The sequence below is a fragment of the Mauremys reevesii genome, linkage group 1 (genome assembly GCF_016161935.1).
Source record: "Mauremys reevesii isolate NIE-2019 linkage group 1, ASM1616193v1, whole genome shotgun sequence".
NCBI lineage: Eukaryota > Metazoa > Chordata > Testudines > Geoemydidae > Mauremys > Mauremys reevesii.
This window is the reverse complement of record NC_052623.1, coordinates 37,822,422-37,837,783: the sequence shown is the minus strand read 5'-3', so window position 1 is coordinate 37,837,783 and position 15,362 is coordinate 37,822,422. Positions and strand designations below refer to the sequence as shown.

General features: G+C 43.9%; 2 protein-coding genes across 10 annotated transcripts in view; both read right to left on the bottom strand.

The window, feature by feature from the left end:
• The window catches only part of YAP1 (Yes1 associated transcriptional regulator), a 131,731-nt gene extending 122,358 nt beyond the window's left edge, over positions 1 to 9,373 (bottom strand). For 5 of the 8 annotated variants that reach the window (XM_039481525.1, XM_039481538.1, XM_039481534.1 and 2 more), the window contains exons 1-2: positions 8,801 to 9,373; positions 3,772 to 4,022 (exon numbers count right to left, since the gene is read on the bottom strand). In XM_039481525.1, the coding sequence (XP_039337459.1) occupies positions 3,772 to 4,022; positions 8,801 to 9,085 (536 nt within the window). In that variant the 5' untranslated portion in view covers positions 9,086 to 9,373. The remainder of the gene's footprint in view (positions 1 to 3,771; positions 4,023 to 8,800) is intronic. The other 3 variants (XM_039481547.1, XM_039481576.1, XM_039481584.1) reach the window with 1 other exon arrangement.
• Positions 9,374 to 10,235: 862 nt separating this feature from the next.
• The window catches only part of CFAP300 (cilia and flagella associated protein 300), a 29,994-nt gene continuing 24,867 nt past the window's right edge, over positions 10,236 to 15,362 (bottom strand). For both annotated transcript variants that reach the window (XM_039481602.1, XM_039481592.1), the window contains exon 7: positions 10,236 to 10,852. In XM_039481602.1, coding sequence (XP_039337536.1) covers positions 10,712 to 10,852 — 141 coding nt within the window. In that variant the 3' untranslated portion in view covers positions 10,236 to 10,711. The remainder of the gene's footprint in view (positions 10,853 to 15,362) is intronic.

Sequence of the window (15,362 nt, the reverse complement as noted above, 5' to 3'; positions counted from 1 at the left end):
CCTATCCGTAAATTTGAATCATCATCACAGGAAATATCTGTCTTTGGTTTGGATGTGTATGGTGAAATCTATGTTTATAAACATTTATCCATAAAAACTAGTCCTTCCAAGCATAAGTATAGGGTGTACTACGATAACCAACACCACTGGGCTGAGTAACAACTGAAGATATGTCTAATACTTTCACCTATTCTGTATAAATGTACAGTACTTCTATTTACCAGAAAGGAACTTGCTTTCATGGAATGGCTTCTGAATGGGGCAATAGGAACAAAAAGCAACAATACCAAACTAGTGAAGAGGCTGAATACCTGGAAGAGGGGCCAAAACTCTGCATATTGTAGAGGGAACCACTTATTCAAACAAAAATTGCTTACAGATTCCAAGGCCAGAAGAGAACATTGTGATCATCTAGTCTGATCTCCTGTCTAACACAGGCCAGAGAACTTCCCCAAAATAACGCCTACAGCATATCTTTTAGGAAAACATCCATTCTTGATTTTAAAATTGTCAGCAATGAAGAATCCACCACAACCCTTGGTAAAATGTTCCAGTGGTTAATTACCCTCGCCGTTAAAAATGTATGCCCTGTTTCCTGTCTGAATTTGTTTAGTTTCAACTTCCAGCCATTGGATGATGTTTTACCTTTTTCTGCCAGACTGAAGAGCCATTATTAAATATTTTTCCCCTTATCATAGAATATCAGGGTTGGAAGGGACCTCAGGAGATCATCTAGTCCAACTCCCTGCTCAAGGCAAGGCAAGACCCATCCCCAGACAGATTTTTACCCCAGTTCCCTAAATAGCCCCCTCAAGGATTGACCTCATGACGCTGGGTTTAGCAGGCCAATGCTCAAACCACTGAGCTATCCCTTCCCCCCGGAATCAAATCAACCCTTAATCTTCTGAACAGATTGAGCTCCCTGAGTCTATCAGGCATATTTTCTAATTCTTTAATCATTCTTGTGGCTCTTCTCTGAACACTCTTCAAATTATCAACTTTCTTCATGAATCTGGACCCCCAGAACTAGACACAGTATTCCAGCAGCAGTCACACCAGTGCCAAATACAGAGATAAAATAACCTCTTTTCTCATACTCAAGATTCCCCCGTTTATGCATCCAAGGATCAACAAGCCCTTTTGGCCATAGCATCACACTGAGAGCTCATGTTAAATTATCCACAATGACCCTCAAATCTTTTTTCAGTCACTGCTTCCCAGAACAGAGTCCTCCATCCTGTAAATATGGCCATTCTTTGTTCCTAGATGTATATATTTATATTTAGCTGTATTAGAGCACAAAAGTCGTATTAACAGCAAAAGTCTGGATACACTTACTTATGTTTTGAGAAAACTCAAAGTATAAATATAAAATATAAAAATTGCCAGTTCAAATCAGCTTCCAGGACCTATACATGTGTTCTATCCAAAGTTCAAAATAACTGTTCTAAGAAAACTTCTGAAATATACATTAGCTTGTGCTAAAAGGAATTCTTCAAAAAAATTCTTTACTGTATGTTTTTGAAATATCCAAAGTGTTTCACTGGTACTCAGGTTATAAAGATAACACAGGTAATTCTGAACTGCAATGAGGCTTGTGGGCTACACCTGTAGACAGTGTTACAAGACCTATTAGGGACAACAAATGCTGATCTTCAAGTGTGAACAGAGCCTTCTGAACTATCCTCATCAGACTTTCCCAAAGCACAGAATCACCCAAGGAAAGTAGAAAGAAAACAGCCAATATTAAGCTGTTGAAAATCTCCCCAGGTCAGCATGTGAGCCAGCAGGGAGAGGTTCAAAAAGTACAGCCTTTATTTTTCTTCCTAACAACCTGGTTTGTTTCCACTCTTTTCCCCTTCAAGACACATCCTTCACAGCTAGCAGCTCTTTCAATCATTTACTTTGGATGTCTGCTTGAGAACAAACGACCTTGCTCATGCAGATGAGTTTGCCAGACTTGTGTGTACTTTCCAGTCTCAGGCTCTTTATTGTTCTTGCTGAAACCTGACCCTTTGAAATGGATACCAGGACACCAAGAAAGGACAAAAAAGGAAACTTGCAGAAAAAAGGAAAAGATTTTCTGTAGTAATAATGAAACTGTAGGAAAGCTTTCCAAGATCAAATCCTTCCCTCTGCTTTCACCTGAATGAGCATAATTAAAGAATCAAATTATAAAAGTGTATTTAAGTGTAAAGACATTTTGCATCTCTTATAAAGCAATAAAACCCTTTCTATAAAATTGAAATAGTCAACAATTACTAAAAATAGTAAGAAACACTAGCAATTGCGCAATTTTAAATCCATTACATTTGATCTGAATTAGCAGCCTGTTGTGTTTGCAGTTTTGCCCTATTATATAAGCTAGTTCGTAAGAATTAAAGTAGTACAGTAAAAAAAACGGTTTTGATCTAATTTCAGAATTTATGTTGAGCTCTTCAAGACCCAGTGGGAAATAGTCTCTGCTAGTGTAAACTTGCCGCCTAATTCCAAAAAGTTCAAAGGTGCAATAAAAACAGGAGTACTTGTGGCACCTTAGAGACTAACAAATTTATAAAGGTGCAATGCCAATTTACACCAGCTGAGGATCTGGCCTACCATGTATTATTCAGTTACATCGACAAAAATCAGAGCTACATACTCTTTGGCTACTGCCTATTTTTAGGTTCTTAACACAGAATAATCTCCCAAAGAATTCAGGCTTGAATACTTTATTTTGGTAAACATGACAGAGAAGTTTACAATAATCTTAAAGCGAGCAAGGTATGACTACGCAAATGCTTTATTTGGTTCAAGTAAACTAGGATTTTATATATATATTATGCTTTATTTTCCCTAAATTCAAAATGGCAAATAACGGGCTACTTGGAGCCTTCCAGTTTAACAAAATGCTAAAAATAAGTAAAAGAAAATGCTAAAAATACAGTCCAAGTATCTGAGGGCCAATTATATGTCGTGGTGCTCACTCTTTCAGAAAGGAGGATAGGCTCCTGCTGCTTTAGAAACTACACCTAAAAACACTCCCTAATGGATTACATCTCACACTGCTGGCATATGTAAGCTCTTGCCAGTTATAGAAGAGGGTATACTAATTTCAGTACAGGAAAAAAGCCATATGTGCATGAGTAAGGAGCAATTTTCAAGAATTTTATGAATTTTCCCTCTCAAGCCAAACAATGTAAATTAATTTAAAGAACAATAAACTCCAACCCTGTAATCAGATCCACGTGCCAATGGACTCCGCATGGGCACAGGAGTCTGCATGCATGGATCTGAATGCATAATCAGTGCCTATATCATTGCACTTTGAACAATCAGATCAATCCTTTACTCCTCTCACTACAATATCTGCGCCAAAGTTACTTAACATTTTTAAACATCCATTTTATAGCAATTTGTGTGACATTTCCATTTATTTTGGCCTGAAGGAGAACTTTATGCAATTCAAAATATCATTATATACATTCAAGTGATTTTTAAAACACAAACACAGAAAACAACCACATCATATTTAAGACAAACGAAGAATAAGACATATTTAAAACACAGGATTTTCATAAGAGCTGAACACTCACATCTCCAATTGAAGTCAATGGGAAATGCAGGTGCTCAGTACTATTGAAAATCATGCCCTATAGTTTTAAAATACATTTTACACTAAATGAACTTTAGTAAAGATGCAGCAACTCCTACACACAGAGATTCTTAAACATGGAACACAAACTTTGTTAGGAAATTCAGCTAAACTTTTTTCAAATAGATTTTACTTACTTCAGAAAATATCTCTGGCCAGATGGCGTCTTAGCCATCTCCCAACCTGGTGGCAGAGGTACATCATCAGGAATCTCAAATGAAGACTGGCGGAGATGTTGAGAAGAAGGTGCAGCTCCAGGACCAGTCACTACTCCAGAGGGGGTAAGTGTCCCTGGAGAGACAGCTCCTAGCTGCAGCGAAGCTGGAGAGGAATGAGCTCGGACATGTTGAGGAGTCAAGGCTCCTGCTGACCCTGCATCAGTGCTGGCCTGTCAGGAGTTAAATTGTTATAAGATATTTTACTTCAGCAGAAACATGCCTGTTGGAATACAACCTACTTTTAACTTACTGAATGTTTTCTAGACAAGCAGGCAAATATGTTTTTTCTAAAATTCTACTTATTCTGAAGTTGCTAACATTCAAGGATGTAGCCCAAAGTAGATTACTTAAGAGCTAGCTTGTAAAACTTTTACATATACCTATAGAATATTAATTTTAAAGATTTCTCATTCTTGTTTAGTTTTACTTTGTACGCATATAAAAAGCCATTTTCTTTGTGAGGATCATACCTTAAGGCAGGGGCGGGCAAAGTTTTTGGCCTGAGGGACGCAATGGGTTTCCAAAATTGTATGGAGGGCCAGTTAGCCGAGGCTGTCTCCCCCTAAACAGACAGGTGTGGCCCGGCCCCCAATCCCTATCTGACCCCTCCTTCTTCTCGCCCCTTGACAGATACCCCCCTCATCCAACCCCCCCCCGTTTCCTGTCCCCTAACTCCTCCTCTCATTCCTGACTGTCCCCCCCAGGGACCCCTGCCCCATACAACCACCCCTTCTCCCTGTCCCCTGAACCACCCTCGGAGCCCCTGCCCCCGACTGCCCCCCACTGCCCCATCCAACCCCCCCTCTCCTTCCTGACTGCTCCCTGGGTACCCCTGTCCCCATTCAAGCCCCATTCCCTGCCCTCTGATCACCCCGACCCCTATCCACACCCCCACCCCTGACCACCACCCCGAACTCCCCTGCCCTCTATCCAACCCCCTCTGCTCCCTGCCCCCTTACCACACTGCCTGGACCACCAGTGGCTGGCAGCGCTACAGCCACGCTGCCCAGAGCGCCAGGACAAGCAGCTGCACCGCCTGGCTGGAGCCAGCCACGCCTCCGCGCAGCACAGAGCACCGGGTCAGGCCTCAGCTCTGCAGCTGCACTGATAACTCCTGATTTCCCAGGAGCTTGCAACCCTGCTGCCCAGAGCATTGCACCCTGGCAGAGCAAGCTGAGGCTGCAGGGGAGGGGGAACAGCAGAGGAGGGGCCGGCGGGGCATGAGTTCAGGGGCAGGGCTGGGGGCCACAGTTTGCCCACCTCTGCCTTAAGGCCTGATCTTATCCCCATTCTTCAAAGGGTACTCCTGTCATGCCTGATTCACAGTTCCCTTGCATACTGAATTGGTGGAAATGACTATGCAAAGTGGGTGTAAACTACTACTCTGGATTGTTGGTGTTTTACACCTATCTTGCACTGATGTAAATGACTACTCAAGTCCACTGGCTTCAATAGGAGTTCCACATGAGTGGTGACTACAAATTGGGCTCCAAAGGACTATTTCATTACAGTACAAGATATGATATGCAAGAAAAGGGCTCCCAACCTTCAAGTAAGCTGTACTTAAATTTATGTATGGTGCGTATAAAAAGAGAGCAGTACTAGCTACAGCCAGAATGTGGACAAACAAATCAAATTTTCCATGAATATCCCTGCAAACCTTCCTCAACCCTGGCCCACAAAACCCTGGGTCTTTCTTGAACTGAGGACAGTGGATCATGTTAAAAACTGTGTTGTTTTTCCTGATATGGACACAAATCCACAGAGAACAAAAAAAAAATAGCTATGAAAACTATATTTAAATGTTGACACACACACACACACACACACACACATATATATATGAGGGCATTCACTTCCCATGTACAGTAGGATAATTTGCACATCTACATTTTATTATGTAAATGTCAGCCCTTGCCATGCTACTGTACCTAGGTATAGCAGAATACATGGGGCTCATTTATGAACTCAGATGTGTACACCCATCCCATTTCTCATTAAAGCAGCTCCTGTGCCTTATGATGGAATAGCATGCAAACTCTCAAAATCAGAATTTGGCTTGTGTTACACAGTTATCCAGTGTCTGCATTTTGCTAAAATTTGCAAAAGCAACCATGTATTGGAAGGACATAACTCACTCAAATGTGAAGTAACCAAACACTTAATATTTTCCTTACCTAAAAAAAAAAAATATAAAGATCCCAAGGTGGATATTCTTATAGCAGTATCAGACAAGAGCCAAGGAAAAGGGACACCACCACCACAATCATTTTAAAATGAAAAGGCCAACAATTAACCCAATAATCCTATGGCTTCAACTGGCTTTTAACTATATGATTTACTACAATACATGGTGCTGGCTGGTTTCAGTACAAAGGAACAAAGATTTTAGCTAAATTGTATACTCTAGTAGCATTTGCAATGTACACACACAGCCCCCAAGCTTTAAGGTGCATGCTGTATGGATAGATATTAACAACATGCACCTCATACAATACTTAGCTGCATTTACTGTCGCCTTAATATGTACTCAACAGTATACATGATTACAGCATCTAGCTATAAATGATTGCTGAATACCTATTAGTATACATTTGTGCATAAGAACACCATGATAAAACTTGCATAGTAAAAATAGTTGTAAGAAGTATTAGCTGTACACATAGTAACCTTCTTCCCAAATCTCAAGAGTTCAAATGGGCTGTTACCACCCACTAAATGGGACCAACTCTGTGAATCAATAATTCATAGTTCTATAAGTTACAAGAAAGCAAGAATCAAGAAATAACCCATCCCCACCACTTTCTATTTTCTTTGCAGTCCTTTAACTCAGGGGTTCTCATTCTGTGAGTCAGGACGGGGGTCCCAAGGTTATTACATGGGGGGTTCCAAGCCATCCCAAACCTCACTTTGCCTTCAGCATTTATAATAGTGTTAAATATATTAAAAAGTGTTTTTAATTTATAAAAGGGGGGGAGGGGTTGCATTCAGAGACTTGCGATGTGAAAGGGATCACCAGTAAAAAAGTTTGAGAGCCACTGCTTCAACTTAAAGACTAGACTGTGTGGGGGGTTTTTTGTGTTTGTTTTTTTTAATATTTGGGAAATGAATCAACTCCTGGGCTGAGGGGATATGCGCCACGGTTTAGCTTAGAGTACTTTTTTTTACAGCCAAGTTATAAATCCTTCCAAACCAGAGTTTAATAATGGAAATGTTGACAGACCCTTAACTACAGGAGTACCAGGCACCAGTGCAATACAGAGCAAATCTCTTTTCTACTGGCTACACAGATAAAGTGACAATAGCTTACTTTATTTTATAACTTAGCAACGAAGTTCATTGCTTAATAAAAACATCTGAGCAGAGAGGCAGTTTACAAAAATTGAGTAAACAGCAGCCTAAACATTAACTTTTAGTCATATTTGTATCAACACTTCAATCTTGGCACATGAGTCAAACTGCTTAAAGAACAAACACTGTTAGAGACTTATTATAGGCCCAATCCTGCAACTCTTTTTCAGCCTGTACTTTAGGCTTGCAGGATTTTGCCCTGTGCTTCAGACTACAGGACTGCAAAAGGCAAGTTATTTCAGTCCAATCTGCAGATATTGTTAATTTAATGGTACTTCAGTAAAGCTGAAAGGTGATTCGTACCAACAGGGACCGAAAAACCAATGCACTGGAATTAGCTTCTGATGTGGGAAATTTAATGCTACGGAGTGCAATGATGAAATGGTGGAAAAGCCACATCCATATTGTTTTTTTAAAAAGTTTGGACACAATCCCTTTATCTTCCTCTCCTCCTCAGCCTCCACTCAGATAAATAAACAGTGTGAAGATTACATCAGAGAACCAAATCCTTTTGTTCTTTCAAGTGAAACATTTCTAAGATTAATTTTAGGAGCTTTAAATCCCCCTCTCCCGACAAAAGCTGGAAAACAAGAGAGCAATTATTGGGTGCCCAAGCAGGCTGCTGGGGAGTGAGAGGCCCTGGCGGAGACAGGGCCTAATGAACAGCACAAAAATCAGCTGTTGAGACTGGTAACTCCTGCTCAGAACTATTTACAAGATTTCCCAACTAAAATCCCTAAGGATCCCAGAAAGCAGGCAGGAAGAGGAGTACACCCCCACATAGTAAACGGGGGAACTGCCCCACAAGAGAGGGAGTGAGCCCCCTGCAAAACTCCTGAATGCAAGAATGGAAGGCGCTCCTCCCCCCTCCCCCTCACCACACACACACACACACACACACACACATGGGGGAGAGGAGGGGGGCGCTTCCCCCCCCCACCACACACACACACACACACGGGGGAGAGGAGGAGGGAGGCGCTTTCCCCCCCACACACACACGGGGGAGAGGAGGAGGGGGGCGCTCGCTCCCCCCTACACACACACACACACACGGGGGAGAGGAGGAGGGGGGGCGCTCCCCCCCTACACACACACACACGGGGGAGAGGAGGAGGGGGGCGCTCCCCCCTACACACACACACACGGGGGAGTGGAGGGGGGCGCTCCTCCCCACACACACACACACCCCCGGGGGAGAGCAGGAGGGGGGCGCTCCCCCCCCACACACACACACGGGGGAGAGAAGGTGGGGGGCGCTCCCCCCCCTACACACACACACACACGGGGGAGAGAAGGAGGGGGGCGCTCCCCCCCTACACACACACACACACGGGGGAGAGAAGGAGGGGGGCGCTCCCCCCCTACACACACACACACACACACACACACACACACGGGGGAGAGAAGGAATGGGGCGCTCCCCCCCTACACACACACACACACACGGGGGAGAGAAGGAGGGGGGCGCTCCCCCCCTACACACACACACACGGGGGAAAGGAGGAGGGGGGCGCTCCTCCCCACCCGACCCCCGGGCGCTAACGATAGCGGCAGGAGAGCTCCCAGCTGCGCCCCCACCCGGCCGCCCCCTCACCTGGCGGGAGTGGGCCTTGGGCTCGGGCGGCTTGAAGAAGGAGTCGGGCAGCTTGCGGAGCCGCATGGGCAGCGTGTGCGGCACATTGGCGCCCTTGGGGTTCATCACCGCGTTGAAAAGCGCCTCCAGGTCGGTCTCCGAGTCGCCCCGCACATGCACGATCTGGTGCCCGGCCGGAGGAGGCCCCGCGCCCGGGGTTTGCCCCGCGCCGGACGGGGCGCCCGGCGGCGGCGCCTGTTGCTGCGCCGGGGGCTGGGCTTGCTGCTGAGGCTGCCCGGGATCCATGGCTCCGCGTCCGTAGAGGGCTCGGCGACTCAGAGCCCGGGCTCCCCACCCCGCATACCCCGCTGCCCAGGCCGGGGCTCCCCCGTTGCTGCTGCTCAGCCCCCCACAGCCGGAAAACACAACCGACAGCAGCAACTGGCAAAACAAGCCCGACCGAGCAGCAACTTCCCCGAGCCCGGCCCAGCCCGGCCGGCGCCTCTGTCCCGGCGGCGAAAACTAACTCACACAACACACTAAACAAAAGTTCTGAGATGTGCCCGCCCGCATCACTCCCCAGCCAGCTCCGCCCCTTGCGAGCCCGTCCGCACCGTATCCTACAGCCAGCCTCTAGCAGAGTCCTGCTGCGCCCGCCCGCACAGTATCCAATCAGAGCCGTCGGTTTCTTCTGCGCCCGCCCGCACAGAATCTGGCGGTCGCTATCAAGTCCTGTGCGAACTCCTGCCCGCTCATCCAGGAGAGCCAGCTCTTTTGCACCCGCCCGCCTCATTTTTCAAGCATCTACTCCCGCCCGCCTGCGCTTCCCTGCAACGCAGAAGTCCATGCATCGAAAAGTTAAAAATAAATTCCTCCAAACTTCCAGACTCCTGTTGCGCCCCTCCCCCCCCGGAGTTGGGAAGGAAAAATAGCCCCCCTCACCCCCAGAACGGGCTGCGGGAGAAGAGATGCGACTTCTCCGAGCCCTGCCCCCCCAGGAGAGGGGCACCGCTCCCCCCGCCCCCATCCCCTGAACAGACGCGGGAGAAACCGGTCTTCCCACCGCCCCCCTTTCCACCCACGGAGTTGGGGAGGGGCGTAAGTGAAGGAGAGAAATGGGATCCCTTGCCCCCATCCCAGGCTGGGGGTGGGGGGAGAGCTGGAACCCGCCATCGCACAATGCAACCCCACCCTCCCCGTAACTCCTACATTTCACTAAGGACACTAATTTTGTCACGGAGTGACGGTTCTGGGAGAGGGTAAATTACACAGAGAAAACATTCAAAACAGATTTTTCTCTACTTATTGAGTCCAATGGAAACCTGCTTTTCAGTCTATTTAACCCAAGAGGTTAGATTCAGTATGCTGCATAATACAGACCAGTGAGTGTATAACACAGCTCTCATTAACTAGATTATGTAAAATGAAATGTGATTAAAATTAGTGACAAAAAGAATAACAGTTTTAATATATTTATTGAGGCTTTTGAAACACAACAGGTAACAAAATATAGGGGGTTGGAAGAGCAAGATTCATGGACCCTGGTAAGAATTCCATGCAAGTTAGTGTAAGTCATATTCAGACAGTCTGATGCACTCACTATGGCCCCAATCCTGTAAAGATTTATGTATGATTAGTTCCATTGCCTTCAAGGGGGGCTTAGGCGGCTATATCCATAAGTAAAAGTTTGTACAAGCATCAGTGTTTGCAGGATTTGCATTTTGTATAAAATTATGATTTATCTGTTAACATAAAACATTCCTTAATAATTCAACAAAAACTACATAAAATGTATATCACAGTTCACATTTTTGCATAGCCAGGCAATGTGTATTTCATTGAAAGGAATGGAACTATGGAATTTTTAATTAATGCCATATAGAAAGACGAGCTCCACCATTCCATTATACTGCTAATACGTAGAATTGGAGATTAAGAATAATCAGTTAAAAATAAGCTCCCACCAAAAGAATGGTACAAAACGTGAACATGTCGTTTCAGAGGATCCACAATCAAATAGGCAAATGTCTGTTCGTGGCTTTTGGTTGAAGGATAGCACATACCGTTATCATCCTGAGGGGGGGGAAATCTAGTATTAATAACAAACTACATATATACTACAATCATTAAACAGTTTTATTTAAACATTATGAATTCTTACATTCAATTACTCTTACGTTCAGTTAATATATTATCTACAAAATGCACTGTGACAATTTTGCAGACAGTGTGGAGTTCATGTTAATGGTAGAATAGATGCCCATTAAGGCAAGAATCCTGCAAACACTTGCACGGGTAAACAAATGGTTAAAGAATAAGGATCTGATCATACTGCCACTGAAATCAATGGCAAAACCTGTCTTAACTTCAGTGGTGCCCTAAATATATTCTCCTACTGACCCTTTTCCAGTCAGGATTCACTTAGGCATCTGATCTCCATCTCAGCAAATATTTACACACTCAAAAATAACTCTCTCTGTATTTACCTAGTAAGAGCTACTGCATGTTGTTGAAAGTAATGTCCATAGTTTTAAGATTCAAGAAAAATGAGAGGAGCAATATCAAGCTATGTTTGTGAATCAGATTTCATTGATTTCTGACTGTTATTGAAGAGCCCAATCCGGTAGTCCTTACTCAGGCAAAATTGACTTCAATTGAAGTTTTGACTGTGTAAAGGCTACAGCATCCCACCTAAAGTTTGCTGGATAAAAAATAAAATTATGTGATGTATTAGTACTACTGTGTCAAAAAGTAATATTGATCAAAATATTGATACCAGGAAATACAATCTGGTTTAAATTAGGCAGAGTTTTTGCATTATGTTCTGGGTGCCTTTTAAAGTCATTTTAGTTAGCTGAGATATATTTTATTATATTTTTTATTTGCACTAGTTTTAGATAAGAGTAGCTCTATCTGTATATTTTGGTGCCTCATCACCATAATATTTGGATGCCTTATACACAAATTAAGAATAGCATCATTTCCATCTGCAGTTCTAAATTTAAACAGGTGGGGTGTGTGTGACACTCGGTTGAGTTACTGATGCCAGAGCTGGATAGTTTTAACTGCTGGCTTTGGAGAAATGGAGATAATCTGGTGATGATTTTAGATAGCATATGTGTGACATACTGTAAATAATGATACTATTGAACATCTCTCCAAAACACCATGTGTAAAATTTTATCAATACAGTATATCTTAAGAGTTAGCAAATATATATATGTGTTTGTATTTACTACTCTGGTGCCAATAGCACTGCTGTAGTTAAGGATGAGTTAGCATTCAAGAAATTTCTTTGTTATTTAATATCATAAATACTTCAGGTTTCTTCATGCTGAAATTTGGTTATATGCAAATCATTTGGACTTCTTAAACCATTTTGAGTTCAGAAGTATACAATTGTTACAAACATTTCTAATACTTCCCTTCCCCACTCTCTCTGGACTGCCAAAATCTGTGCTAAAATACTTATATACATGTAACTAAGTCCTAAAATCTAGTATTAGTTTGATTTTTTTTGAAAGGTCAGAAGATTAAAAATTGAAAAGTAGTTTTGGAACATATTCAGTACCAATGTATCACAGTGCTTTCTGTAATTACATGGTTTCAGCACTGAAAGCAGTGTTACCAAGTTGTCAAGATAAGCATATGGGGCTGAGGTTAGTAAGGAGGCCTGGGATGACACAGTGTTTTCATTATGCTGATGACTCCAAGCTCTATTTCTCTATTTTATCTGATCCAGCCAGTTTTTGGTAGAGATTGGGCTAGGTGGCTGAGGCTCAGTCCGGATGAAAAGGAAGTGATGCTCATAGAATGAGGATTCAACAAGAAGATATAGTGAGGATTATCTTTGCCTCATCAATTGAGGATGCATGTCTACCATTTGTTACTCCAGTTTTCAGAATTAGCATTCTATTAGATTCCCAGCTGCTGTTAGATGATCATATAGCAACAGTGACCAAGACAGCTTTCTTTCATCTATGTCTGGCTAAGCGGTTGTTACTATTTCTTTCGGATGCGGACACTACCAATATGATCAATGTCTGTCACCTCAAAATCAGATTACCATATGCCCACTACATAAAAACTACACCTAAATCAACTCAGAAACGGAACCTGTTTTGAGGTAGTACAGGTACTCAAACTAGAGTCTCTTCATTTTATAAGAGGAAACTGCATGCAGGCTTTTCTCCGTGGTGGGCCTGGATTTTGGAATTCACTCTCCCCCTTCATCTGAAATAACCCATGTTTGCTGACCTCAAGAAAATGCTGCAAAGCCAACTTCTTTTCCTAGGCTTTTGGGAAGAGGGTTTGTGCTAGGGACAGGGATCTGTGATTGGAATGGGATTTCTTCCCCATCCCTCCATTTGTTGGTTTTGTGGATACCACTGAATATATTCTTGTTTATTATGTTGATGGTATTTTTAAAATATGACAAAGGCACCCAGAAGTGTTTTTGGATGTTTTATCTAAATCTAACCAAACAATAATATAAATCTCTAAAGTTGATGTCAAACTAATACCAATTCACAGATATGAAAACAATTGCACAGTGTTAAAATAAAAATGCTAATAAGTAATTTTTGGTTCCACACATATAGTTTTAGCATTTTTTATATGAAAAGAAACCTGAGTTTAATGGGCAGGAGAGAGGTAAAAATACTGACAAACACATAAGAGATTATTTTTTTAAAAGCATTCCAAAACGTTCTATAAATGATTCATAATAGTTAAAAGATGGCCCACTGATGAACAACTGGGCCACAGGTAGTGTGTGTTGTCTGCAGTGACACCAACTCTTTTTCTTTTGGAAGATATGTTATCTTACATTTAAGTTGTTGCATGCTCAGGTGCATGGTGGAGGATTTGGAACGGATGTGCCTAGTGGAGGCACAACTAAACTGGGAAGCATGTAGTAGAGTTCAGGTGGGTTCCAAGCTCATCTTTATGGTAAGCATATGGTGTTGCAGGGGAAATAGGGAAGCTAGAGGCTTCAAAAACTCAGCAGCCAGAAGGACAGAAAACAATTGAAGGAGGTCTATAAGTGGGCACCCACCTTGCCCCTCAAGGCCTCTTATGCTGTAAACCCTCCTGTAATCTTTAGTAAGAATCAGGCACACAACATCCTATCCAGCAAATTCTCTAATGATAAATCCAAACTGCAAGTGCAAAACAGAAGCCTGAATAAAGGCAGGCTCAAAATAAGACTTAGGGCTAGATTCACAAAAGGAACTTAGGTGCCTAACTGCCACTTTAGGTGCCACTGGCATTCACAAAAACCCTGCTCAGCTGCTGTCTATCCCTGGAGGTGTGTAAATTCCCTAGACACCTAAATTTCTGCCATTAAAGTCCCCAAGGTGCTTAAATTTCAGCAGCTGATGCATAGCTGCCTCAGTCCTGACCCCGCACAGCAGCTAGGTGCCTATTTTATGCCTAAACCCCAGCAGATCCTTAGACTTGGCATTACCCTGCCTAACTTTCCTGGGGATCCCCTCTGGTGAGTATGCTCAGAGCATGCCTAACTCCACACAAAACAGCCTAGAGAGAATGAGGACAATTCGTTCCTTTAGCCCAGTGGTTAGAACAGCCAGGATGTGGGAGAATCCAGTTCAATTCTCCTCGCTGCCTGATGGGGAGAAGGGATCTAAACATAGTTTTCCCACCTTCCTGGGGAGTGCCCTCAAACCACTGGACTATAGAGTCAGTTATATTGTCTTTCTCACTGGTCCAAATGCATATTTAAGTATTTCATACACAGTGGAACATCTGCAGCTGGAGAGATTAAGACTGACCCACAGCATAATATCCCATAGCTCAGTGATTAAAGCACTTTCCTAAAAAGTGGGGAGGGGAACCCCTGTTTTAATCCATTCTCCTCATGGGGCGGGGAAATTGAATTGGGATCTTCCACATCTTGGATCAGTTTCCTATCCATTAGGCCTCCTCCCACAGCTGTTTTGTGTGGAGATACATATGCATCACTCCCTTTCTTGCAAGAAATGGCTTAAGCATCTGACTCCAATAGAAGGTTCACGACTATGAATCCCAAATGGAGATAGGTGCTGAACTCTGAGAAGGGTGGGACTTAGGATCCACCCCATCCTCAGCATCTACTATTGGTTAGTTTTGGCAGCTTCCTGCTCAGTATGCCAGCTTTTGTGAATCCTATTCTTCTTTTCCCCTGCATTGTATAGGGAGACAAGACACCTAACTCAGGGTAATTATGTAGCGCAACACCGAGCATTGTTAACACCTAAGCTCCTTTGTTACTCTAGCCCAGTGATCCCCAACGTGGTGCCCGCGGGCGCCATGGCGCCCGCCGAGGCATTTATGTACACCCGCCTAGTGCCCAGCAGGGGAGAGAAGCCGTGGCCCCGCGCCTGCCAGGGACAGAGAACTCCGGGGCCGCAGGCTGCGGGCGCTGGTGTTCTCTGTCCCTGGCAGGCACAGGGCTGCGGCTTCTCTCCAGCTTCTCCAAGGCTGCAGACTGCTGGTGCTGGTGTTCTTGGTCCCTGGCAGGCGCGGGGCCGCGGCTTAAGCCGGAGAGAAGCTGCGGTCCCGCGCCTGTCAGGGACAGAGAACT